The sequence below is a fragment of the Pseudorasbora parva genome, chromosome 9 (genome assembly GCF_024679245.1).
Source record: "Pseudorasbora parva isolate DD20220531a chromosome 9, ASM2467924v1, whole genome shotgun sequence".
Lineage (NCBI taxonomy): Eukaryota > Metazoa > Chordata > Actinopteri > Cypriniformes > Gobionidae > Pseudorasbora > Pseudorasbora parva.
The window spans coordinates 13,112,056-13,139,173 of NC_090180.1; the positions used below are offsets into that span (position 1 = coordinate 13,112,056).

Consider the following 27,118-nt stretch of genomic DNA (forward strand, 5'->3'; position numbering starts at 1 on the left):
TCACAGTGGGGTAACCCAAACAATCCTGTCTAGGAAAGCCCTGTAACTGAGTTCATGCGCAGCCGGGTTGTTTTCTTTGTAACGTTGCCTGATTTAAAGCAGGACAGGCTGTGGGGTTTGTTTTGGGCTTTTTTGTCAATTAGGAATTGGATGGAGGTTTAATAAGGAGACCTAGCCTGACAAGCCAGACCCACATCAAGATGTTTGGTCTGGAAACTCACCATAGACAGCTGAAAGGGGCGGGATAAATGGTTGTCTTTCAAACTCCCTCTGCACTCGATAGGATAGCGCTACAACTAACCTGAGCAACGAAGGTGAAACAGAGCTTGTTGATAGATTAAACATTCGACGTATCCGGTCGGCAAAACTCAGAACACATCTTCCCTTTTTAAGAATGACTTCAGTGCCGTTCTTTGTTCTTTTCTCCGAGAAAAGCTTAACTCCAAGTCTTCTAGAGTCGCGGTCAAAGCTGATTCGAAAGACCGCCGTTCTCCAGTTTTTGTGTTTACTAGAAGCACGCAAACGCAACTCGGCCGTCGTCATTATGGCCCCGCCCACCGACTCTATATACGATGTGATTGGCCCGGCAAGAGTTAGGGGATTACAGCTCAGAAGGGTATTGAGAGTTGCTATACGACACTCGCGGGCAGATTAGATTTGCTGCCGCTAGGGTGCGTCTAGATTTCTAGGCTAAAGGAGACCCAGACTGAGTCTAATGTACTGCATTATCTTTCTCAAAGGTGCAGTGTGTAGTATTTATGAGGATATATTGACATAAATGCAATGTACCATAACAATGTTTTCAGTGGCATAAAGACCTCACATAATGAACTGTTATTTTTTTTAATTAGCTACCTTAGAATGAGCCATTTATATCTACATACACAGCAAGTCCCCTTACAGTGAAATCACCATTTTGCGCCATCATGTTTCTACAGTAGCCCTAAACGGACACATTTCTCTACAAAACGCTAGCTACTCCGTGCTGTCTCATTTTTGTTATGTGTTAGTCACCGTAGTTTCTCTATGTAAAGGGTAGGGGTGTACGGTAGACGGTTGCCATTCACAACCTCACCGCTAGATGTCGCTAATGTTTACACACTGCACTTTTAAAGGGGTGGTTGCAAGCGATTTCATTTTTTGTGTGTTAATCAACATTATGCTATAAATTCTGTCGATTGAGCCTAACTTGTTATGAACCTTGTAAAATCCTATAATAAAAACTACCATTTGAGTGTATTAAAAATAATCTATAGCTAGTCAAACCCTGAAGAGATGTGAACATCCATACACCAGAGTGTGTTAACTCGTGCATGTTTTAACCAGTTTACCCAGTTAGGGTCCCATGAATGAACACACACACAGCTTTTATCTTTATATGTGATTCATGATCTGCTGAGGATAATTTAAGGAGTTGATCATACAGTCAGGACTGTGAATGCGCACTGACCTGCTTCCTTATAAGTCCACATCCTCAGATAAAGTCACCCGACCGCACAAATTCACCTCTGAGCCATGCAGGCGAAGACTTCCACTCAGCCTAATCCACGTGCACTTTAAAGATTAAGGCCTAGTTCTAAAATGACACTAACTTGCATTATAACACTCATGAAAATCTACAAAGTACATTGGTAAGCACAGAGCATTGAAGAATGAAGACAAACAACTGAGAGAAGATAAAATAACGTAGTCCCTTCACCTCAGAAAGAGGTCATGTCATATTTTTTTATGGAATTTTATTAATTAACAATTTAACAATGGAATTTCATTCTTTCCTGGTTTTTCTTATAGTCCGATTTTAAAAGGGAGCAAGTGTTTGACCATCATATGTTATTTTAAAGCCTATGCATAAAAAGCATAAACCACCTACTACAGTAAGTATTGGGTTTGGTACCCCAGTGCACTCCCTATTTCAAATAAATGCTGGTCTATGCATCAATTCTGAAATATTAGAATAAAATGGCTGCTAGAAATTCAGCTTTGTAATCACATTATTAAATTACACTTTAGGATATAATAAAAACTGTTAATTGAATTTAATATTACTGTTTTTCAGTGTATTATATTGAATAAGTGCATACCTTTATTTTAAATACCTTGGCTAAAAGAATTTAAAAATCTTACCAACCCTAAACTCTTAAAAAGTATCCTATTTTCTTGTTAAGTCACACATACTTTTATAGAGTTTAGTAATTATCCACTAAGTGTTTTTCTGAAGCCATTTCATGGGTACAGATGAATATTTAAGTCATTAAATTCAAGTTCACGCTTCCATAATCTACTGTGTCTGTCAGTAACTCTCCATTCAGCTTTCAATGTGTGTGTCGCGTTTGGTTACAGCAGTCAACACTATGAAACTCTCTCCATTATGATTCTGCACGCTGTGACTCCATGTTTCTTCAAGCTAATGATGCGCATACAGGCTTTCGTATTATAATACTTTTGCGCAATGAAAGATTATTAATAGCTTTTCTTGTTCTGCCCTATCTATAATGTGTTGCTGCCTCATTAAAAAGCTTTGCTATACATTTAAAATAAATATGTTTCATTTCTTAGTATTTAGGCCCTACAAATATATTTACTTGCTTTTAATGAATGTATTTTACAACTGTGTGTAATAATTCTTTTAACAGAATAAGTGAATGCTGCACTTATTCACTTTATTTTTCCCCCACTTAATGTTTAGATTTTATACAATTATTGTGTTTTCATAAGAAAGTCATACAGCTTTGGAACAATATAGGCAAACCATGACCAAAACCATAGGCCCATTTTATTTACATATTTTATTCCATATTCATCACACTCTTCCTAAAAGAGTTCTATAGTTGCATCACCATTTCTTCATGCCTTTTTTGTTGTTGTTGTTGCTTTTTTCCCCTTATTTGAGTGCAACAGAGTTCACAAAGCAGGTGAACTCAGTGTAATATAGTTTAAAGAGATGGTTTAGAGGCTGGCTTTGAGTGGCACAGGAATCAATGCAAATATATAAGCCCAAAGGGACCATCTAGAAAAAACTCATCAGCTCATGTTCACATGACTGACTCTGTTTTAACACTCCAACGGTGTCCTACATTTACTTTGAACAACAGACAGCATAAAATCAATAACACGGGTGCTCTATTTCCTTGTCATTACAAATTGTCATTATTTTTTTAACCTTTGAAAAGTAAGTCAGCGGGGTTTACGACTGTTAAGGTACATCAGATTTGATAGACCATACTCATAGGTGCACTGCAGCACCTGAAACAAATGTGCCAGCTGCACAAAGCTCCTCCTCTTTACCAGCAACATGTGTCTGATTCAAATTCAGATCAGAGCTCTGGGCAGCAAAACGTCCCAGAGCTTTCAAAGCCTGCCAGGAGTAATGATGCTGTGTTTAAGTAAACCAAACACATTACCACTGCATTACAATGAGAAAAACTCACAAACCACTAAGCTTACTACCCACATATTGTTGGAATCAGAGCTGCAGGACCAGAGGCAAATCATAGAGTCCATTTGCACATGTAGCCTACTTTCAAGAGATGGCTTTAATGAGAGTTTCTCTGAACATTAGCGGCTCATGGACAATCCTTAAAATCTAAATAGTCAGCTGCACCAACAAGTATGAAGAAATAAAGTAGCCAAGCAAGCCAAGAATATGCCAAATTTTCAAACATATGTGCTGATATTGGCACATAACACACAATATGAGACTAACACGGGAAAATTGAGCTGTGAGACCAATTAATAAGTCAACAAACCTGCATTCATCACATGCAAAACATGTAAATATCATGGCATATGAATACTGATGCCCAGTTATTTCCAACTATGGTGCTTTAGTAGGTGCAAATATTTAAAAATGTCATTGTTAAATCCAAGAAACTAACTAATTATAATCTCATGATTGGATTTTTTTGAAGTTCCTTTCAAAAAGGAAAACCTTTAAATTTTTTTTAAAGAAATTAATTTATTCAGCAAAAAATGCTATATCAACAAAAATCACCAAAAGGGACAGTAAAAACATTTAGAATGCTACAAAAGTTTTCTAAAAGAATCCTGAAAAAACTATGTATCCACAAAAAAAGCATCATTATAAATCAGTTTTCAACATTTATAATAATAGGAAATGTTTCTTGAGCAGCAAATCAGCAGATTTGAATGATTTCTGAAGTATCATATGGAACTGAAGACTGCAGTAATGATGCTGAAAATTCAGCTTTGACATCACAGGAATTCATTACATTTTAAAATATATTTAAATAGAAAGTGTAGCCTTGGTGAGCATAAGATACTTATTTTAAAAACATATAAACTTATAAATGGACGTGGTTATGATGACAAATAAATGAATAAAAAAACATTACAGATTCAACTTATGTTAACAGAGGCTACAGTCAAAGGGAAAAAAAATGAAGTTAGCTAATCAGTTAGCTGTAGATAAGCACTTATAATGAAGAGTTATGCTAAGAGTCTCTGACTAAAGAGTGGCGTGTGAGTCTCAGATAAGATCCTCACTGAGAAACATTTAGCCCAGTAGATTCTGACATTCCCTGTGTATCAGAGAAGAGACAGCCGGCCCTGTAAGGAATCTCCACGTCACATCCAGTCAAAAAGTATTACATTCATTTCACACCAAAGTCATCTGACAAATATGTGGTTGCAGTGGATCTGACATTCAAAGAGCCTGGTACCATCAGGGTTTAGTTTATCTTATTAGTTGATTTTGGGTGAGGCACATATGAAACCATTTATAAAATACATTATATACATACACACCGGGGAGCACACATCAATTGAATTTTAAAATTACATATTATATACACTACCATTCAAAAGTAAAATTGGTCAAGTGTCAGTAAAGATATTCATAATGTTATAAAAATAATTATATTCTAAACAAATACTGTTCTTTTGAGATTTCTATTAATCAAAAATACTAATACTATTACTTTTATCAGGTTTCCGCAAAAATATTAGTCACCGAGCAATTGACAAATCTAATTTTTTTAATGAAATATTGCATTATTTAATATAAATTATTTATCCGTGCACATCATTAGTTTTTAAACGTCCAAGCTTTTACAGTAAGAAAGAAAATACTCAATTTAATGCAAATTAATGCCAAATATTACAAATTCTAACCAACCCGAACCGTTTTAATGTACTGTGTGTAAAACAGTGTAAACAATGTTCCAATTAATGTTTTTCTTATACTTCATCAGAACCAATGCACATGCTCACACTTAAATTGTTTTTTATTAAAAAACAACAACAACAAAAACAGTATAAGGTAGCTGGAAGTTAGGCTAAGAGTTGCTCAGAAGAAATTTCCTGAGAGAAAGCAGCTTTCAGGTCTCATGCTATAGAAAGGAGCTGCCTGTGCCTTGCACAGCTCAGTCGGGCGGTCCCGCTGGGGCCTATCTGAGAGCAGACTTGAGGAACTGATAAACTGTACTCACAACAAACAGGCACGTGCCGTTTACTGACAAATTAAAGCTGCATGATATTCCTCACTTTAAGCTGAAAAAGTATTTGGCAAGATAACTGACATCCACTTAAGCTGCCAGGACAGCTGATGGACTCCAGACAGAGCGACGATGGAGGAATTCTGGGTAAAGTGTTGCTCAGACAGTAAACAGAGGGCTGAGGTGACCATGGAGGGCAAATAGCCTTCATCAGGTTTTGTCTTATTTTCTTACTGTTTAGTATACACTGAACCAAGGTTAAGGCTGACTAACTGATTAACTGCTGATTTTCTCTACTATTGTGTGCCTTTATTATGAGGGAAAATCTGCAGAATTCAATGCAACCAAAGGCCAAGCTCGATGTGCCCCATTTAAGCTTTTTCTTCAACAGAAAATGTTAACACAGAAAAGAAAAGCACACTCATCAAGCAATGAGATCTTAAACATTAACCATTTCATAGTTTATTATTAATTATTTGCATATACTTGAATTTATTTAAATAATCATAATTTAAAATGCCATTGAATCAGCATAAATCTGTTAATTGAGTCAGTTAGAAGTGTGAACATGGTTTATATATGGCTACATGTATAACAAGCCACATTTTAAAGGGGTCATGAAGTGGCTTTTTAAATTTTTTTATACTGTTGTCGAAGGTCAATTTATGATGTTTGCGTGGTTTTTACATTAAAAAAAATCATAATGAATAAGTAATAAGCTATTTTCTATCGTAGTTTTGAGCCTCTCTCCGGGAATGCTCTGTTTTTTATGGACGTGCCATACTGAAGACTTGAAAGTAAATGCCCACTGCTACGATAGGATAAGCTTTGCATATTTAATAAGCTCCGCCTCCCTGTGAGTACACATGAGGAATTGTATTGAAAGCATGGGGAAAATTCGCCTAGCTCGCAAAATGTCTTACAAACACAATGATTTATCTCTCATCCACCTGCAAATAATTGAAATGTAATTTTTTATTACTTGGCCCATCTGATCGGTGGATATTACCCCAAATCGAGCATCACTAACATGCACACACACATCACTAACATACACACATGCACAAGCCTCACTGCAGAGTCAGACAAATCAAAGCATGATAAAAACTGCCGTGATTGCATTTTTCCTTCAAATATCAAGTCAAGAGTGAGTGAACAACACACCTGGTAGCCCATCTGGAAAACATAGCCCCGTGACGATGGGCTTTGCGAGCCCTTGCCCTTACATGTCCAAGTCTGATCAGTAATCGTAGCACAACACCTCAAATAAAGGATTCTCCAGCAATGTGACAGCTTTCTAAGTTATGTTCAGTTAGACACATACACATAATCAATAGATATCAAATGATCTGTAACAATGCACTACTATAAAATATTTTTTTTTTAAGTTTTACTCACACAAGTGTGGTGATTCATTCATTCATGTAATCTCATCCTGTCTGCAAATCCAGTCTCTTGTTTACAAATGAATCCATGGTGAAAAGAAGGAACAAACACGCAATGTTCCCTTTTCCCTTGAGAGCTGGATTTTGATTAAAAATAAAGTTCATCACTGCGTTCATAATATTGGAATCCGAATGAAGATTATGCGGCATGTTTATTGCTTGGAAGTTTGATCCGGTTTAGCTCCAGGTATAGGTCTATGTTATTTATCATGTCAGGCACAAGTCGGTGGGCGGGGCTACAGAATCAGGCGTACTTCTTCTGTTGAGGCGGTGTTTCACCACACACTGCATCACAGCCTGCCACATTCTGAGATAGATCATTTGTTGGGCCTGGTTTCAATAAAAGCTTTTCTTTGACTAGGAAATTTTCAGCTCTGAAACTTACAGGATATTCTTATATTGTAGTGTCCTTTTATATATCAAAAGCTCAAGGGAAAGTTGATTTCTCATTCCATTACCCCTTTAATTACAGTAGTTAAAAACACATTATAGTGCCAAAAGTTTTGGGGCATCTCCCTTCACATGCACATGAACTTTAATGACATCCAATTCTTAATTCATAGGGCCTTCTGGAAAGGCTTTTCACAACGTTTAGGAGTGTGTTTATGGGAATTTTGACATTTTTTCTAGAAGCGCATTTGTGAGGATTGGCACTGAGGTTGGACAAGAAGGCCTAGCTCACAGTTTCCGCTCTAATTTTTCCCAAAGGTGTTCTATTGGGTTGAGGTCAGGACTCTGTGCAGGCCAGTCAAGTTCCTCCAAACCAAACTTGCTCATCCATGTCATTATAGACCTTGTTTTGTGCATTGGTGAGCAGTCATGTTGGAATGTTGAAAGATGTTGGAGTATGTGAGCAGAGTGGACACAGAGCGGCGTGATTTTAAATGGAGTGAGGAGCGGATTTTTTAAAAGATGGAGCATCGTGATTTTCACTCGCTCTGAAAGCACTCCATCAATTCAAGGCAACGGCCCATAATATAACTGCATTTTTAGCCAAAACGTACACGTTAAACACATTTAACTAGCTTGATACAGATGGATCACTCAGAACAGAAAGAATGTAAAGCTTGTGATGACGGCGATGGACATGAGCGGGATGTTATAGTTCAAGGAATTTTTTTGTAGGCTACCTTTTACATACTAAATATGATTGGGTGGAAGCATTTTTTAAACAGGTAGGACTTATTCACACAGGCAATTGTTTTCGCAAGTACATTCAAACAAAGGCAGTCTTACAGTGCTTATCTATCTGTATTTTGAATGAGCAGAAATCTGTAATGTAGTGACACATGGATAAAATAACTGATGAAAATGTTCTATTTCCACCTTTCCAAACAAGTGAGCCAGGAAATGGGGAGTGGGAAATGGTGAATCCAGAGCAGAGCTAGAGCGGAGAGATTATTGAATGCTTGGAGCATGGAGGAGACATTTCTGCCACTCCACTACACTCATATACTCTAGCTGGAACAGGAAGGCGCCATCCCCAAACTGTTTCCACAAAGTTGGGAGCATGAAACTGTCCAAAATGTCCTCACAACCTGATTGGTCGGCTTATATGACGTAGGAGCTTGCTTACAGAACATTTAAAAAAATACTGTGTGCTGGATTAAACGCAATCATTTTATGCATGTACAAATAGCATTATTTTTTACCAGCTGAGAACTCATGAAGAGCTCATAAAATGTTCAAAACATTCAAAAACAGCTCCAGGATTTCCTCCTTTGTATGCAGAAATTAGGATTTGCTGCAAAAGAGACGGCAGTTCCTTTTGTTAATGGGCAACACCGGTCCTTTGATGAGACAAACCAGGTATGCTTTTTGTGCATTTTTTCTAGCATTTTCGAAACATGCTCGGACCAAATATTGCTCCACCTTTTTCCTCTAACATTAACGTAAATCATTTTGGAAACACCTATCTTTCCATGTCGTCAAATCAGCTGACTTGTTTAGCGGTCTCGGTCCGCTAGTTTGGTGCGCACCAGGGTTCGGATGGCAGCGTTCACATATGTTAGAATGAATCGCACTAACCGATCAATCGCACCAGGGTTCATTTTAATCGAACCAAACATGACAAGTGTGAACGCACCCTAAAGAGTTCCTTGCCAAGCCCAACCCCTGGAAAACAACCCCACACCATAACCCCCCCTCCAACAAACATTACACTTGGCACAATGCAGTCGCCAAACCCAGACTCACCCATCGGATTGCCAGACAGAGAAGAGTTATTGGTCACTCCAGAAAACATGTCTCCACTGCTCTAGAGTCCAGTGGCGGTGTTTCAAACATTGAAAAATGTCAATTTTTGTCAAACACACATGGACTATTAAACTTTATCAAATTTGTCAAACAAAAATATACACAGTTTTAAACTTCAAACCATATAATCATAGGAATCGTAGGGCCTTCACCTCATCAAGGCTCCATTCTTGTTCTTGGGCTTTTCTTTTTTATATGATCTTGCTGTCTTTTCCCACTCTTGATTAGCAAATCATCAGCTCTCTTTTGACTTTGTGTAATTGCTGGCAGACTGATGTTAATACCAAACAAGTCTGGAACAGCTATCTATGTAGACTGCAGATTATTACTAACCCTGCAGGATCAAAGTTTATTAAATGACCTAAACAGAGGGAGGAGTGTTTGTAATCCTTCCATGAACTCAGAAAATGAAATGTGCCACAGTGACTTCAGCAGTGATGAGGTCTACCTCTATGCAGTGGCTATAAGGAAGGAAATAGGATGGGAACATGGCATTCTGGCTGCAGTGAAATTAAGGGTGAATCCAAAACAGCTACAGTTTTCAGAATTTATGTCTTAATGATAAGGTTGGTAGCATAAGGACCTGATGTAGACATAAAAGTTGCATTTGAGATGTCTGGTTCAACAAAGTATGAACTGTGTAAGAGGCAAGCTGAGTTGTTCACACAATGGTGGGAATTCCTCTGGTCAGTGCTGCAGTACACTGTGAATGTGTGGGCCTCGGTTCACTGTCGCTGTGAATGTACGATTACACTGCAGTGCCATTTTACCCACAGACTGAGCAAAATATCTCAAACAGAGAAGCAACTGAGTCACGTTGGATACTGCAAACAAACACTGTATATAGTAACAGTGATGACACAAAGCTGATATACAGCAGGTACAGCCTGATGCCATAGGAAAATTATTTTATATTCCACAATGATTCTCAAAAATATGTTTGTCCAAATTAATAAAGACATCAATAAAGATCCATAATGTAAAACTGAAGAACTGTTCTGTGGCACCCGAAAAGGTGCAAAAACCCATCAAAAGCCTTACATTTTAAGTAAATTTTAAAAACCTATAGAGATGTGGTCCTCATTTGAATATCTATTTAGAGACTAAACACTCGCAACAGGTCTTATCAAACACAATCTATCTCTTCACATCTTTTCTGCATAGCAGAAACCAGAATAAGACACTAGGTACATGGGTAAAGATTATTGTATGCCTGAAGCAGGCGACCATACAGCAGATCTGTACAGTTGTGGTTTATGTAAAAAGGTGTGAATGAAACACCATCTGTTTTATTGCCGTCAGTTGTGATAGTGCCTGAGGGGCTGCAAACCCCCCATTCCATTTACATGTTAACCGGATTAGCAGAGCGATTGTTGGATTATGAAAAGCAAAGGCGTAGCTTAGTGTAATTCATTTGGCTGAATTAACCATTAAATGACATGTCATCTTTGTGAGGAATAATTATGTATGAAGAATAAGCAACGAGTGTTCATTTAGAAACTTCAAACTCGCTCTCCATCACTTGACCTGGGCCACACTGGGCGGTCACACGATTCTGCAATCAAGACAAGATACCCCCCAGGGAAAATATGGACACACATCTGCTCGTCTTCCAGCATGGAAACTCAAGACTTTAATGAAAGTGCTTTTGAGAAGAACTGAGACTTTCTATTTTTGGCTTTGAGACAAGCGAGAACTGCTTATGCATTTCACACAAATAATGAAAGCAGAAGAGGCTTTGCAGAAGCCTATGTTTTTAGGTGGTGGTGACATATCCTGCGAGACCGTTTCCACTGCGCGCTGCCCTTTCTATACCGCATCTGAACTTCAGGCGTCATTTACACATGTAAACGCAGGAAATGAGATGAAAAGCCCTTCATGGTGTCAAATGTGTCATGGTGCATGCATTGACATGATAGAGGGGAGGCATATATTCAATTAAATGGTTTGGGGTCAGTAAGATGATGTTTTTGAAATAAGTCCCTCATGCTCACAAAAGTTGTGTTTATTTGACAGTAAAAGACAGTAAAACAGTCAAATGTGTGTGTGTGTGTGTGTGTGTGTGTGTGTGAGAGAGAGAGAGAGAAATGTATTTATGTGATACAAAGCTGAATTTTTCAGCATTGTTACTCTAGTCTTCAGTCTCAAATGATCCTTCAGAAATCATTTCTAACATGCTGATTAGCTACTCAAGATATATTTCTTATTAATATTTCTTACTAATGTTTAAAACAGTTGTGCTGCTTAATATTGTAGAAACAATAACACCTTTTTTAAGGATTCTTTGATGCACTTAGAAATTAATGAATGTCATTGCATTAGAGACAAACTATTAACGTGTCTGTTCACACCAAGTGCAAATAGCATGCCTGGTTGGCAAGCTCTATTCACACTAGCTCCGGCAAACATCTTCAGCAGCGTAGTCAGTAAAGCCTAAGGATTTTCTGACTACTGACTTTACTGATCTAGGTTTATAACACGATCGACCCGGGTTTGAATCCGCCTTTTGCCGAGCTCACTCTTCTCCCTTTTCACCATCACATATCACATCGGAAAGGCATTTACCTAAAAAAAATCATATAAGACAATGTTCTAAATGTGCAAATAAAGTGCCTAGTGAAATGTTTATTAATAAAAAAAACATTCATTAGGTATGGTTTTTATTATCCTATTAAGGCAGCATCCATTTAATAATTTTAATAAATATAATCATTTACATTCATTTATTATTGCATCTTGTTAATGTACAACAATACCGAGGTGCAAATAGTAGCCAATGTATCTGTCAAAATAAAGTATAAATTGCATGTAATTACTATTTACACAGCAAAGAACTGCTACTTTTATGTGGTGTAAATAGAATATATTTTCACTTAGTATGTTTTTCACGTAGCAAACAGCATCCACATTTATATGCACTTAATGTAAATATCATCTATCACTAAGAAACTGTCTAAGAATCTATCGCTATTTGCGCTTAGTGTAAATAGCAATTATTGCTAAGAATATATGTTATTTTCACTGAGTGTAAGTAGAATCTAGTCGCTATTTACACGGTGTAAATAGCATCTATCGCTATTTGCACTAAGTATTCGCTGCCAACTATTAAACAAACAGGGTTTTTTTTCTTAAATGTTTTGCTTGAAAATAGTGTTTGTGTTGTCAATCTTTAAAATAAATGCCACTTGAATTTCATTTTATAATGCATTTATGTTCATTTATTTTTTAATTGTCTAAACACCTTGAGGTCACTATATTACAACAAAATATATTTAAAAAATAACAATAACGCACTACTTTGGTAATAATAATAAATAAATAAAAAATGAACTATACATATGAACAAACCAAGGTGTCAAGTTTGATTGGCTGAAATAGCTATGTTAGGCCCTGCTGATAAATATCATAACTTAAATCAAATGGGCAATTGTGCTGAAATTTTTTTTTCACAAGCATTTAAATTGCTAATATTTTACATTATTGTAGATGTTTACTGGTAGAATTTAATGGAGAGCTGCAATATAGACATGGCGCTATCATATGACATCACAGTGACAGCTAAACAAGTGCTATTTAGAGGAACAGGTAATAGGTAGCTTTCTCTAGGTATAAGAGTACATACTGCAGACCTCCCAGTCATTAATTAAAAAGAACCTGTTCTTGATGACCAACACTAGGGTAGATAGTCTCTCGTTTCAGTAAAATTTTGAGTTCTGCCGGTCCGGTCGGTCTAGGGATGTCAAGGAATTGTCATGGGATTTGTGTGTAAACAAACTCTCATTAACCATTTCTAATGTTCAAACTTATGAACATTTCAGTTCAGAGCGTTTCTCACGTGTCACTCCAATTTTTTGTCCCTCCAACTGTTCTGGGATCAGCTACGGACAGCGTATGAGCGCTGTAATGAGGTCAGCGGACCGTGACGAGGTGACAGCGCTGTTTGAAATGTCTGTAGCTATTGCCCCCGGCTCACAGTGCACCATTTATTTCCCTCCATCACAGGGAAAGTCACATCCCATCTCTCCTAGGACAAAGCAGAAAACGAGGGAAAAAAACACCCAAATTGCAGCTGACGTGGGTAGCGGTGGACGTTTGAGACATCAGTGCTACCTTGGCTGACGGTCATTGGCTTGTCTGTCACCATGCCAACCCTGAGAGAACATAATGAGACCAAAATACTGCTCAAACTAGCATCTCATCTCATTTCACATCACTCGTCTTACTGTGCGGCCACTGGCGCACCGAAGGAAAGGGTAATGCCAGCACAGAAAGAGAGAGTGTCTCTATTCTTAGTAAGGAAACCTGAAGAATTTGTGTTAATCAATACATCAGCTCTGTTCACTGAGGCAAAAGGGGCAGTGTTGGTTTCCCCTTAAATATTTTTAACTCAGCCTGTTCTTTCACTTGCTGCTTCATGTTGTACGTATTCAAGCATTTTTCACGAACGCTGATGTGACGCGATACTGCCACATTAAGGTGTGGAAAAGCATAAAGCAAGCTAATTTTGCACATTAATATCCTACGAGGGAATGTGTGCAACTGCAGAATGCAGGTAAGGCTGTCACTTCGCTCTAAAGCAATCCATCTATATCTAGAATACACATTGGCTCACTTGACAGAGCCTTCCACAACATTACCACTTAACCAATTACGAGCCAGCATGAACATAGATCAATAGATGACATCCGTGACAGTAATGCAATAACCTAAGCAGGATGCAGACGAAAAAAGAGAGTGGCACATCTTCATTCAACGGTAAGGCATTATCTTTAATCTCGAATCCCACATCGCCACCAGCAAATCTATAGCTCGATTTCTAACTTGTGTCTCTTCTATACATGTAGCATGCAAGCAGATTACTCAGAAAGCAACTCCTGTTGCTTTGACATGTTAAATGCAGGAACAGTAGCCATGCCATGTGTTTACATTTGCATAAAGACAGTGGCTCTTTCAGCTACCTCCTTTTGCCCATCGAGGTCTCAAGACAATGCCATCACAATGACCGAAAGACTGCAATACAATGAACAACAGCCATCACAAAAACCTCACAGAGGCAGAATGTCACTCGCTGCATGAGTGTCAACTGACGTCAAGCTCAAAACGTCCAGAAAAACACACGTTACTTATGACATCGGAGGTCCAAAGGTGAGAGACTCTTACCGTTGGTGGAGTGAAGGCTCTCCAGACTCCAGTAATGGGACATGACCCCTCGCACAGCTCTAACCCCTCCAGCCAGTCCCAGAGCAGGGCTAAAGCCTGAGTCAGAGCCAGGTGACTGCTCTGAGCTGCCACCACTGCAACCGCCTCCTGCCAGCGGGACGCCCACCTCACCGGCACTGTGCTGGGTGCGCATGTGGACGCACAGCGAGAGGGAGAAGGGTGGCGTCGCTTCGGCAGGTGTCGGGTCCAAAGCGCGTCTCAGAGCCTTGAGTATGCGGTAGCTTCAGCCCTCCTCTGTCATTCCTCACTCGCTCTCCTGCCCTTTTACTTTCACTCTTGGATGCACGGTCTCAAAGAGCTCACGGCTCAACACAGACGCCCAGGCACACAATCAGTCTTCTCTCTCTCATGCGCGCACACGCATACAGTCACAGGCTGGCATCACCGGGGATCCTTTAAGGGGAGGAGGACTCATACGACTCGCATGACTCAATGCGAAACGCCTGGTCTGGCATTGAAACGAACCGCCTTCCTCTTCCCCTGCAATCCCCCCTTGAGCCCCCCTCCTCCACCGTTAAAGCCAAGCTGTTAGTAAACCAAAAGACAGCGCCTGGAGAGAGCACTAGCGATGTTGAGAGTTGCAAACACCTTCTAAGAATTTAACTCATAATTAGCTGAGATCGCACTTAAATGACAAGCTCAAAAATGTATGCAATTGATCACAAACAAAGAGTGCTTGATCTGATACCAAAAGACGTGATTTCCACAGAAATGCTCAGAATCTCTAGTAACTATGAATAGAAAGGAATGTGGTTTGTGTGAGGCCATTCTCATCAGACTCAAACTTAAGAATCTTGACTTGGGTGATCCTTTGCAGCTGGGACTCCACTTTACATAACATGGAAGCTGGATACAGAACAAAGATAAAACTTAGGGGAACATTCCTAACATTTCTGTAAATGACAGATCCACTGGTTTAGATCAGGGGTTTTCAAACTAGTGTCTGGGGATCCCCAGGGCCGCAAAGGGGTCCGTGGAAAAGTTCAAAAGCTCAGAAAAACTGTGTAAACTATATTTTATATATATTTATATAAGTATTTTATTTATATATTTTATATTTTATTTTATATATATATATAAACATTAAAAATAATGAATAAAAATATGATGATGTGATGGAAAAAAAACATACAAATAATATAAAGTGGCAGTATTAAAGTAAATAAATAAATATTATATCTAAAATAAATATTATAAATGAAAAGTCCTGATATTTACCAAACATTCTACACATCTCTAATTATACTATTATTTATATATATTAGGGATGTCACAATTCTCAATATAATATTGAACCATTCGGTACGCCATTCACAGTTCAATACGTGCTTGTGAATTCCTGGTTTGTTTGTTTTTCTTCCGGTTCTGCATTTAATTTATTATTTTTATTTCTCTCTGTTTGAAATATTTCTCTCAGTTTATTTCGGCTCTGTTTTAATGTGTGCCTGTTTAGCCACGCTTGAAATGCTGGTGTCAGAGAGTTATACTCATGGAACACTATAGATATTCACAGTCAGGAAAGTGTATTATTTGCATGCGTTTTAAAGCCTTGCCGGTTAAAAAATTTTAATGTGCTGAGCATGCACACTAAAAGCCTATCAAACACACATGTTTACTGGACTAAGTAGTCATCTTACTGCACTAATACTGTCAAATACATACAAGGTTTACCTAAACACAGGCGGTTATGTCTAAAGTGAAAGTAAAATCGTGTGTGTCTGTATATGAGATGGGAGCAGGTCGTGAACACTTTAAGAACACCTTAAAGGGACAGTTCACCTCTTAAATTATGTTAATAAAACAACAAAAGACAAGGAAAATCACTCACTGCTCTAGAATAAAATCTAAAAAAAAAAAACTTTAATACAGTACCTTTTAATCAATGTATATTTTCTATTGAAGACTATGTAGTTTTTTAATTTTACATTTATTAATCCAATGTCATATTAAATGCTGCTGTACATCTCTGAGCTGCCACTGTAAATTTTTATATATATTTATTTTATATTATACAATACACTAGGAATGTGTACAAGGTTTTTTTGAGTAAAGTTCTAAGTTTAAGTAAGGTTTATCAAGTATTTTAAGTAAAATAAGAGTATTGCAATAAATAAAAAAATCCTTAACCTCTTTCTGTTCCTGTTACCTAACAATAGAATAGCAAAAAACGAACCCGACCAAAAACCATGGTTAAAAACCAAGGTATGTATTGAACCGTGGACTAACTCTATTGTTACATCCCAAATAAATAAATAAATTGGAGATTTGTGGGATGCACATCCAGGGCACGAAGCTCTCGTTCCACCACATTCTGAATATGCTCTATTGGGTTGAGATCTGGTGACTGTGGGGGCCATTTTAGTACAGTGAACTCATTTTCATGTTCAAGAATCCAATTTTAAATGATTCAAGCTTTGTGACATGGTGCATTATCCTCCTGGAAGTCATTAGAGGATGGGTACATGGTGGTCATAAAAGGATGGACCTGGTCAGAAACATTGCTCAGGTATGCCGTGGCATTTAAACGATGCCCAATTGGCACTAAAAGGCCTGAATGTGTGCCAAGAAAACATCCCCCACACCATTACACAACCACCACTAGCTTGCACAGTGGTAACAAGGCATGATGGATCAATGTTCTCATTCTGTTTACGCCAAATTCTGACTCTACCATCTGAATGTTGAATGTCTCAACAGAAATCGAGACAGAAACATTTTTCCAGTCTTCAACTGTCCAATTTTGGTGAGCTTGTGCAAATTGTAGCCCCTTTTTTTCTATTTGTAGTGGAGATGAGTGGTACCCGGTGGAGTCTTTGTTGTTGTAGCCCATCCGCCTCAAGCTTGTGCGTGTTGTGGCTTCACAAATGCTTTGCTGCATACTTCGGTTGTAATGAGGGGTTATTTCAGTCAAAGTTGCTCTTCTATCAGCTTAAATCAGTCGGCCCATTCTCCTCTGACCTCTAGCATCATCAAGGCATTTTCACCCTCAGGACTGCCGCATACTGGTGTTTTTCCCACCATTTCCCCCCTTTTTACACCATTCTTTGTAAACCCTAGAAATGGTTGTGCATGAAAATCCCAGTAACTAAGCAGATTGTGAAACACTCAGACGGCCCGTCTGGCACCAACAACAATACCACGCTCAAAATTGCTTAAATCACCTTTCTTTCCCATTCTGACATTCAGTTTGGAGTTCAGGAGATTGTCTTGACCAGGACCACACTCCCAAATGCATTGAAGCAACTGCCATGTGATTGGTTGATTAGAGAAATGCAATAATGAGAAATTGAACAGGTGTTCCTAATAATCCTTTAGGTAAGTATGTGTATAATATATATATACATAATTATGCACATGTAAACACAAACTTTTATATTCGGATTTATAAAACGGACAACGGTTAAATGGTTTATCAATATATTATTGCTGTCAAATTTAATAATCGCAATTAATTTATATATGTGTGTGTGTATGTATGTGTATTATTTGTATTTTATTATATATATATATATATATATATATATATATATATATATATATATATATATATATATATATATATATATAAGCATTAATATATCGATAAACCAATTAACCATTGTCCGTTTTATAAATCCAAATATAAAAGTTTGTGTTCACATGTATATATAAATACAAATTCATGTATCTATTTAAGAAATATTTGCATGTATTTTTTATTATAAACTAAAATTTGTAAAATAACATCATATATATCAACTAGTAATGTGGATATATTTTATATATATATATATATATATATATATATATATATATATATATATATATATATATATATATATATATATATATATATATATATATATATATATATATATATATATATATATACACAAGATGAGGTTTCCTGGCAAGAGGATCATCATATTTGACATCATATCCCCTGGTTTGCATTACACGCACTTAAAAACCCAATTGGACTATTAGCCAAACAAACTACAAAAGGATCTATTAGTATTCATTAAGTTTTTTTAAAAACCAACAGTCATTAATGCTAAAAGGTCAAACAAACAGGTTTGAATGTCCCATCAATCATTTCACACAGACAGTGTTTTAAGTACAGGCTCATATTATGTTTCGGAAGGAGTAAACTCACCTAGAGGTGTGACCTGTCCATGTGCCTCTTGTGTTGATGTGCTGAGATTCGATTCTGTGGAGAGCAGCATGTATCAGTATTAGTTTCTCTCATGAAGTGCTCCTGAACTCAAAATACAAACTAAGACTCAAGTTCCATATTTGCATAACCGCAATAGGAATTTTGCTTTGGCTTGTCATGCTGTGTACTGAAAGGTCGTAGAGTGGGCATGGTGTCAGCAAGGGGCAAAATGAGGTTATTGTGTCTTTCTCTTCATAGGAATCCATATTACATAAGGCAAGGCATTTACAGAGGCCCTTGCAAAACACACAGAGCCTGTCATGGCAATAAGACATCAATAGTGGGAGGAATATTTTACATAAATAAAACAGAACAAGAGTAAAAAAGATCAAAAAGTCTCAGTTCAGGTCAGAGATTCAGAGAAAAATGTGCACTTAAGAGTATAACTGGCTGGGTTTTATGTTGATCATAGAAACATAATGCTTGCATCAGCAAGCAAACAAAACATCCAGCTCAAGGTCAGCCAAAGTCTATTTAATAGTAGCTTACAATCAAAGGCTACACTTTAACTCTCAACTCGATTTCCTAAATCAAAGTCTCCTTTTAAAAGTGTGCATACAGGAGTGTCTATAAGAGTGGGGTTATAAGCTCATGCCAGGTCTACCTCTATGCTCAGAGAGCAAGAGAGAGAGAGAGAGAGAGAGAGAGAGAGAGAGAGAGAGAGAGAGAGAGAGAGAGAGAGAGAGTAAGTGAGTGAGAGAAGGCCTGGCGCCAGTGAGTGGGTGAGAAATAATCAGCAGGATTGTTTGGCAGAAAGGGAGAGGATCAGCACCGGGGGCTTCTGAGCTCCACGCTCCATGCATTATGACAAAGATAGCCTCTGTGCTCCTGCTACGTGCAAACACAACTGAATAAAGCTTCTTCTTAAGAAATTGCACGTTGTAGGTGGAATTCATCACTCTTCACAGTTTTGTTTGAGGCTGCAGCTGAGCAAAGACCTCCTCAGGTTTATGTCCAGGTATCTCAATCCAACTGGGCCATGTTAGATGATGAAAGACAATAAATTTACAATCGCAGACGTCTGTGAGTCTCTGGCCACCGATTGTCACAAAAAGAACTATAAATAACTCACAGAGGGTTATCAAAGGTTGCAGAATGAAGGAAACCATTGCCCCCTGGAGGAAACTAAAGTACACTAAGACTTAAAGGAAAGATTTAAGAAGTCAATATTCTTTGTCCCGTAATAAAAGGTTGTGGTGCAATATATAGCAGGTTGAAATGTCAATATTCCTTACCTGAAACCAACGCACAATGAGGCCAGCCCAAATAGTCCAGTCCAACCGGTGTGCTCTGGGAGAAGAAGTGGTCTTTGAGAGGAACAGAGGGGAATTGCTCCGGAGAAGTGAGAGAAAGTCTAGCACGCAACTATGGATGAAATAGAAACATACCCATTATTTAAAAATACTCATTATTATTAAATGGTTAGTTCACCCAATGATGAAAATTCGGTCATTAATTACTCACCCTCATGTCGTTTCAAACCCGTAAGAACTTCGGAACACAAATTAAAATATTTTTGATGAAATCTGAGAGCTTTCTGAACCCTCCATAGACAACAATTTAATTACCACCTTTAAAGGCCAGAAAGGTAGTACAAAATAGTGGCTGCAGTGGTTCAACCTTAATGTTATGAAGTGACAAGAATACTTTTTGTGCGCAAAAAACAAATAAATTAACTTTATTCAACAATCTCTTCTTGTCTTTGTCAGTCTCCTACGCAGTTTCCTACGCATGTGTCGTGGTGCTCACGTGAACAGCATTGGCCAATGGTAAGCCGGCGTTCTGCAGTAACTCAGAAGCGCTGCACTGTATTTACTACGTCAACAGCGTAGGAGACTGACACAGACAAGAAGAAATTGTTGAATAAAGTCGTTATTTTTGTTTTTTATTGCGCACAAAAGGTATTCTCATCGCTTCATAACACTTTGGTTGAACCACTGTAGACTATTTTAACAATGTCTTTCCTACCTTTCTGGGCCTTGAACGTGTTAATTAAATAGTAGTCTATAGAGGGGAAAGCTCAGAGAGCTCTCGGATTACATCAAAAATATCTTAATTTGTGTTTCCGAAGATTAACAAAGGTCTTACGGTTTTGGAACAACATTAGTAATTAATGACAGAATTTTCATTTTTGGGTGAACTAACCCTTTAATATAAAACAACAACATATATTTATATGAAAAAAATATGAAAAACAATGTAACATTATTATTATTATTAATAATAATAACACATGCCCATGATAATTAAAAAATATATATTTTAATTATTTTTATTTTAAATTAGTCTGAGCTCATCTGACAAACATCATTTTTTGTGTCTTCAGGCAAAACACAAGAAACGGAAGAGCAGTCGGAAATCCTAAAGAAACTACAAGGGAATGATTCCAGGAGTGCAATACAGGAAGAAAGCAGAACAGGAGAAGAAAAAGTGCAGCGGGAGATGCTAATGGCCAGGTGGTTCTCCATTTTCGATGATTTCCTTACTTTCTCGTGCTTCTCAGATGTTGGTGTTCTAAGTTGGCGTAAACTTTGTTGCATGCTAAGCTTCTTTTTACGGATGTTCTCCACATCAGTCAACGTTTCATACGAGCATGAGCGTAGATGTGCTTCGGTCGAATTGTTCTTCCTTTCCAGGTCAAGCGCCACCTCTTTGATGCCCTGAAGAGGCATGGTCCAACTGTAGAGGTCTGAGATGGGCCTGGGTGCAGCTGTACCCTGCTCTCTGGACTTCACCCGAAGTACACATGTATTTCCTTGTTGTCTTCTCTCTGCCGACTGGATGGCTGGCTCACTACTCCGCTGTACATGCTTTGAGTGCAAATTTAGGTGGTTATTGTACATGTCTTTTGATGGATGTCCAATGAGTGATGAAGTTTGTCTAATGTTGACTTTTGGTAATGTTAAGAGGTTAAAAGCATACATTAGCCATACATTATTTACACTGCATGCTATTCTTAACAAGTATTTTATACTTTTCCAGTTAAAGGGATATTTCAAGAATGATAATTAGCCCATGATTTAGTCACCCTCAAGCCATCCTAGGTGCATAATAAATTCTTCTTTTAGATGAATACATTTAGAGTTATATTTAAAAAAATGTCCTGGCTAAGTAAATGGCAGCCCAAATTTTGAAGCCCAAAAAAATTCTTTTTTGGGCTTCAAATGGCCTGCCATTCACTGCCATTATAATGCTTGGATTAGCCAGGACATTATGTTAATATAACTCAGATTGTGCTTGTCTGAAAGAAGAATGCCATATACTATACACCTAGAATGGCTTGAGTGTGAGAAAATCATGGGATAATTTTCATTTTTGGGTGTTCTATTCCTTTAAGACAAAATTAAATAGTAAAGAATGTACAGTATCTCAAATACTTGTGTATTTTGTCTGCACTGGCAGAATTGTTAACTTGTTTTAAGCACACTACCATTCAAAAGTGGGATCAATAATATATTTTTTAGTACTACTTAGAGACAAGGATGCACAAAAATATCAAAATAATAGTAAAGCATTTATATGAAATATATGACATATATTTAATATATTTCATATAAATGTTGTTCTTTTCCAAAGAATTCTGATCAAATGCATCACAGCTTCCACAAAAACATTAAATGCAGGGTAGGCAATTTCAGAGCGACTTACAGAGCTTACAACCTTCAACTTATAGAGCTCTGACTTGTACCACCTGACTGCTGCAGATTCATTTCGCCATTGAGTGTTGACATAGAAGCATATAAATTCGAGTCTTAAGACATGAACGGCTCTGGGTAGAAAGTCACGGGCTGCCATATCGTAATTACGGTTATGACGCGCTGTGAATGCAGCATAAGCTGGTTGTTTTGGTTCAGGAGGAACTGTAAAAGATAAACTGCTATTTGTTTACGGTGCCCGGTGACTGTCTACAATGTGTTGATGACGTGCACAAGCAGGGTGTGCAGAGGTATGGAAATGCACATGTTAACAGGCAGGCAGCACATCATATCATTGCATTTGGACCGAATGCATTGATTAGACAAACATTTTGGGGTCCTGAAACTTCCGCAGAAGATATAAATATATATATTTTAACCAGTATAACAAAAAGTGTAAACAAATTGCCTACCCTACCTTTAAGCAGCACAACTGTTTTCAGCATTGCTAATAATAATGCATGTTTCTTTGAGCATTAAATCATCATATTAGAATGATTTCTGAAGGATCGTGTGACACTGAAGCCTGGAGTAATGATGCTGAAAATTCAGCTTTAACATCACAGGAATAAAATACATTTTAAAACATATTCAAATATATTATTTTAAATTGCATTCATATTTCAAATTATTACTTCTTTCAAAAACATTCAGAAACCATTCTGGCCCCAAACTTTGAAACAAATGTGAAAATTGAAAAAATCTGAAAATGCATTAGAAAAAATACAGATATATTTAAGATACGACCTATAAAAACAATCCATAAAAAACTTGAAAAGTAAAAAATAATTTACATTCTCATTTAGATTTTTTTATTATAGTAAAATAGATAGTATGGGCAATGTGATCATCCATGATTCCTTGTAGGCCACTAGATGGCAGTATCTTTGAGAAGTGCACATATTTCACTGAAAGCTCTTTAGTATTGTGACTTAAACATATAACAACCCTTGTTAAAGAAAAAAAAAAATTCCCACCATAACAATCCACTTTTACTTTTGCGTATGAAGTCTTGGAAAAACTCAAACTTGAGTAGAGAATTACTATATACAAATAGCAAAATATAGAAAGTGAGAAAATCATATACACTACTGCCCATCATTTTCAAAAGACACATTTAAGCTGTCCTAATATCATAAACATCATCAATTACTTTGACTTACCTCTGGTTTGTTTATCAGGGATGCTGAATTCAGGCTGTTCTGAGAATGGCAGTCTGAACTGCTGTCCTCTAGTAAGTATTCAGAATCAAAAGACTGGGTTGTAGTGAGTTGTGCTGTCCTTGGTTTCAGAGACGTCGGCCTCTGAGGTGGATCAGAGAGACCGTCAGTGCTCACTCCCTGACCGAGCGAGCAGAGAGAAGACGCAACGGATCTCGACGGGTAACGGAAGCTCCTACGTTGTGTCCAGCCCAGACCAGGACTGTGAGGTTTGGGGCTCATGGGCCTTGTCGGAGAATCAGCGGTCTCGAAACAGCTGAGAGACCTGGTCCAGACAGGTGACATCTGGGTTGTTAGTGCAAGAACAGTGGGGTGTACAGGTGACTGCGACCTTTCCTCTACATTGGGCTCAAAGCCATCTACTGAGGCCTGGTCAGAATCTGAGGAAGCAGCATAAGGCAGCTCACCTCCTTCCAGACATTTACTGTCATCAGACTGTTCCTGAGTTTTCAAACTCTGTGGATCAAAATGGCATGTGTTCCTCAAACTCTTTTGGGAAACTGGTGAGCTGTTAAGTCTGGACCTGTTCTGAGGACCACAGAAGGCACAATCAATATGGCTCTGATGTGTGGACTTGTCACAGACCGTCCCAGGAGCAGATAGAGTTCTTTTGTAAAGTTCTGCTTCCTTAAAATGTTTCATCTTCCTCCAGGCCTGCTTAGTTTTCACCTCCTCATTCTCTGACTGCAAGATCTGCTCCTGGTTGTCCCTCTCAGGATATCTGGACTCAAAAAGGCTAGACAGAGACTTGTGAGCCATTACGAGCTTCAGGCGTAAGTTTAAGTTATCGGTACTCTTGCTTCGTTTTTGTTGCAATCCCTCTGTCATTGGGGAAGCTCTAAAATTTTGTTCATCTCCATCTTTGTGCTGCTGCAGCTGATTTTGGGAGTGTGTATAATGCTCTCTATTCTTCAAGTTTAAAGCAAAAGCCTTTTCAAAAATGTCATCATTGGAGTGATCAGCAAACTTTTTAAGATCTGTGAGATGATCTGTACTTTGAGAAATAGGGGTCTTGTACAGCAAAGATTGGGTTTTGTTACGTGTGAGTGACCTAGTGTACTTCACCTCGTCCCGTTCATCTCCATCCACACTGGAGTCCTTAAATTCTGGATCAACCTTGTTATTGCCTTTGTGTTCTCGTTTGGGCTTGCGGAAAGAGGGCATTCGAGAAAAAACAGAAAACATAGAACCCTTCCCTGATTGGGTTCTCCTATTTCTCGCAGAACCACGAAGGCTAGACGATGACTGAGTGTTGTCCTCCATCTCTTCACTGTTAGTACTGGAGTCATGGTCTTGTGACACAAAACTGGAAACACTATGGCCATCACTGCTATCAAACTCATTTGATAAAGAGCTCATTGTTTCTCCAGCATCTGGTTCATTGAAAACTGCTACATTGGCTTTTGTGCGTATGGCCGAAATGTTGTCATGTGGGTGGTTTGTAACGTCATCACAAGAGCTCCATTTCTCCTCAAATGCACCTTCTGATAAAGGACTTCCTTTCTGTAGCTCATCCAGTCCATTCTCCACTACAAATGAGCTCTCCAGTGAACGATCGGTCTCCAAAATAGCTTCTAAATTAGTGATGGGTAAAATTCGACAGCATGTAACAAATGCGCCCTCGATCTCCGAGTTGTGCAGTTGCAAAGATTGCTTACAAAAAGGATCAGAAGTTTCACATACGGAATCAGTGCGTTCAGGAGAGTTTGTTGCAAAGGTTTCAAGTCTTCTCTCGATGTTTTCTAATGCATAAGTATCATCGACCTTGAGAGAGCCACTCAGTGGTAATATGCTTTCCTCTTGGGCAATCTCTGGGTGTTTGTGTGCAAGCAAATGGTCAATATGAGAAAATTCATGATTTGTAGAGTCTAAATTATCCTCTCCATGTCTGCTGTAATAATCATCTCTGTTTGGGGGACTCGAGATTTGCAACACTGCAGTACTGCTCTGACTGATGCCCCCTGTGCCCTTGAACTGAAATCCCCCCGCCGTCCACTCCCCCTCCACTGAAGACGAGTGCAGCTGGCACTCCTTCCCGTTATTGCAATCACAGAGCTGCTTTTGTGCAACACCTTTGCGGCTGCTACATTCATCGAAGTCAGAAGGTTTCTGAACATTTTCTTTGCTGTCCCTTACGATCTTCAGTTCAGGAGTTTTGAAGGAAGAAGTCCAACCAGCAGATGAAGAAAAAGATATACTATCTTGGCCATCACCCCCCTTTGAGACTAAACATCCAGCTTTGTTAGTAGATCTACTGTACTTCTGCAAAGAACTAGGCAAAGACATTTGTACACCTGAGGCACAATCTTCTAAAGTAATGGCTTTAATGTTGTTATTTGTGTCTGAGCTGTATTCATGGTTTCTACTGTTCAGCTGGGAATAATCAAAAGGAGATTGTGCATTTGTGACAGGATCTGACTCTATTGTTTTAAAGGATTCATTTTGCCTTGTTTGTTTATCAGATAGGGTGTCGGGTCGGTCAAATTGTTTGGCGGCCTCTGTATATTCTATAACGCAATGCGCTAATTGTTTACAGTTCATTTGAAGGCCATCACTGAGCTCAAAGCAAACATCTGTAGGGCTGACTGGAGATTCGTCATATGAAATCTCAAACAGACTAGCCAAAGATTCGACAGGACTGTCTACTGGACGCCCATCTTCTTCAGCTGTCTTCATGTCAGGACATGCAATACTCAATGACTTGGGCCTAGTATATTCTACACATCCCAAACTGTCAGAGTAAATTACTGACTGTTCTATAGAGGGAACTATTGTACATTCTTTCGGGTACGTTTTTATGTAGTGATACATATTGCTATCCTTCTGTGTTTCTTCTAAAATGTCACCATCTTCATTATCAAAACTTTTAGCGTTAACACAAACTTGTGCTTCAGTGAATTCACCCAGTTTGTTAAAATGAATTCTACTATTAGGGCACTGATGGTTTTTATAAAAATCTGCTTCAGGCTTGTGGTCCTCCGAATATGTTTGCCTACTGTCCTGCAAACAATAACTGTCCTTGTGATATCTACTAACTGAGCAATCCTCTTTTTCACTGTGCATTTGTAATACTGGGCGATTCTGGTTACCATAATGAGTTTGGGCCTGCAGATCTGACCGTTCTGATGCCCAGTCATCGATCAGATGCTGATGCAGTGAATTTGACACTCCAGCAGAAGTTGCATTAGGCACATTTGAGAAAACTCTCTCAGCTGCATATTCCGAAACAACAGGTGTGTCATTTAAGTCCTGCTTTTCAAAATACAGACTGTCATTCTTTTCAAAGTTCAAATCAAGTTCTTTGACAATGTCTTTTGATGAATTTCTTCCAGATGTTTTTAAGGATTGATTGACTTCAAAGTCTGTGCAAATATCTATGCAGTCCTGTTTTAATTGTCCCTTTTCAGAGTCTGACTCAGGCACAATCGACTTGGTGTTCATGGAATTTGCCTTAATGAAATCAAACTGTGATAGTCTGTCTTCCACTGAAGACTGTGATTGGCTGTGTTCTAGTGAAGTGTTTGATTGGCTGTTCAGTATGATGTTTTGTTCTGAATTTTGTGATTTTCTGTGTTGTACGAAATCCTGGCATTCAACCCAATTCTGTGGTTGCCTGTGTTCTGATGTAGTGCGT

General features: G+C 38.2%; 1 protein-coding gene across 5 annotated transcripts in view; it reads right to left on the reverse strand.

Annotated features, from left to right (window-relative positions):
* The window catches only part of arhgef4 (Rho guanine nucleotide exchange factor (GEF) 4), a 45,890-nt gene extending 20,436 nt beyond the window's left edge, over positions 1-25,454 (reverse strand). The window contains exons 1-4 of one of the 5 annotated variants that reach the window (XM_067453980.1): positions 23,428-25,450; positions 21,056-21,379; positions 19,805-19,934; positions 18,510-18,563 (exon numbers count right to left, since the gene is read on the reverse strand). In XM_067453980.1, coding sequence (XP_067310081.1) covers positions 18,510-18,563; positions 19,805-19,934; positions 21,056-21,379; positions 23,428-24,843 — 1,924 coding nt within the window. In that variant the 5' untranslated portion in view covers positions 24,844-25,450. Of the gene's footprint in view, positions 1-14,314; positions 14,776-18,509; positions 18,564-19,804; positions 19,935-21,055; positions 21,380-23,427 lie in introns of those variants that run through there. The other 4 variants (XM_067453979.1, XM_067453981.1, XM_067453983.1 and 1 more) reach the window with 4 other exon arrangements.
* Between the last annotated feature and the right edge of the window lie 1,664 nt (positions 25,455-27,118).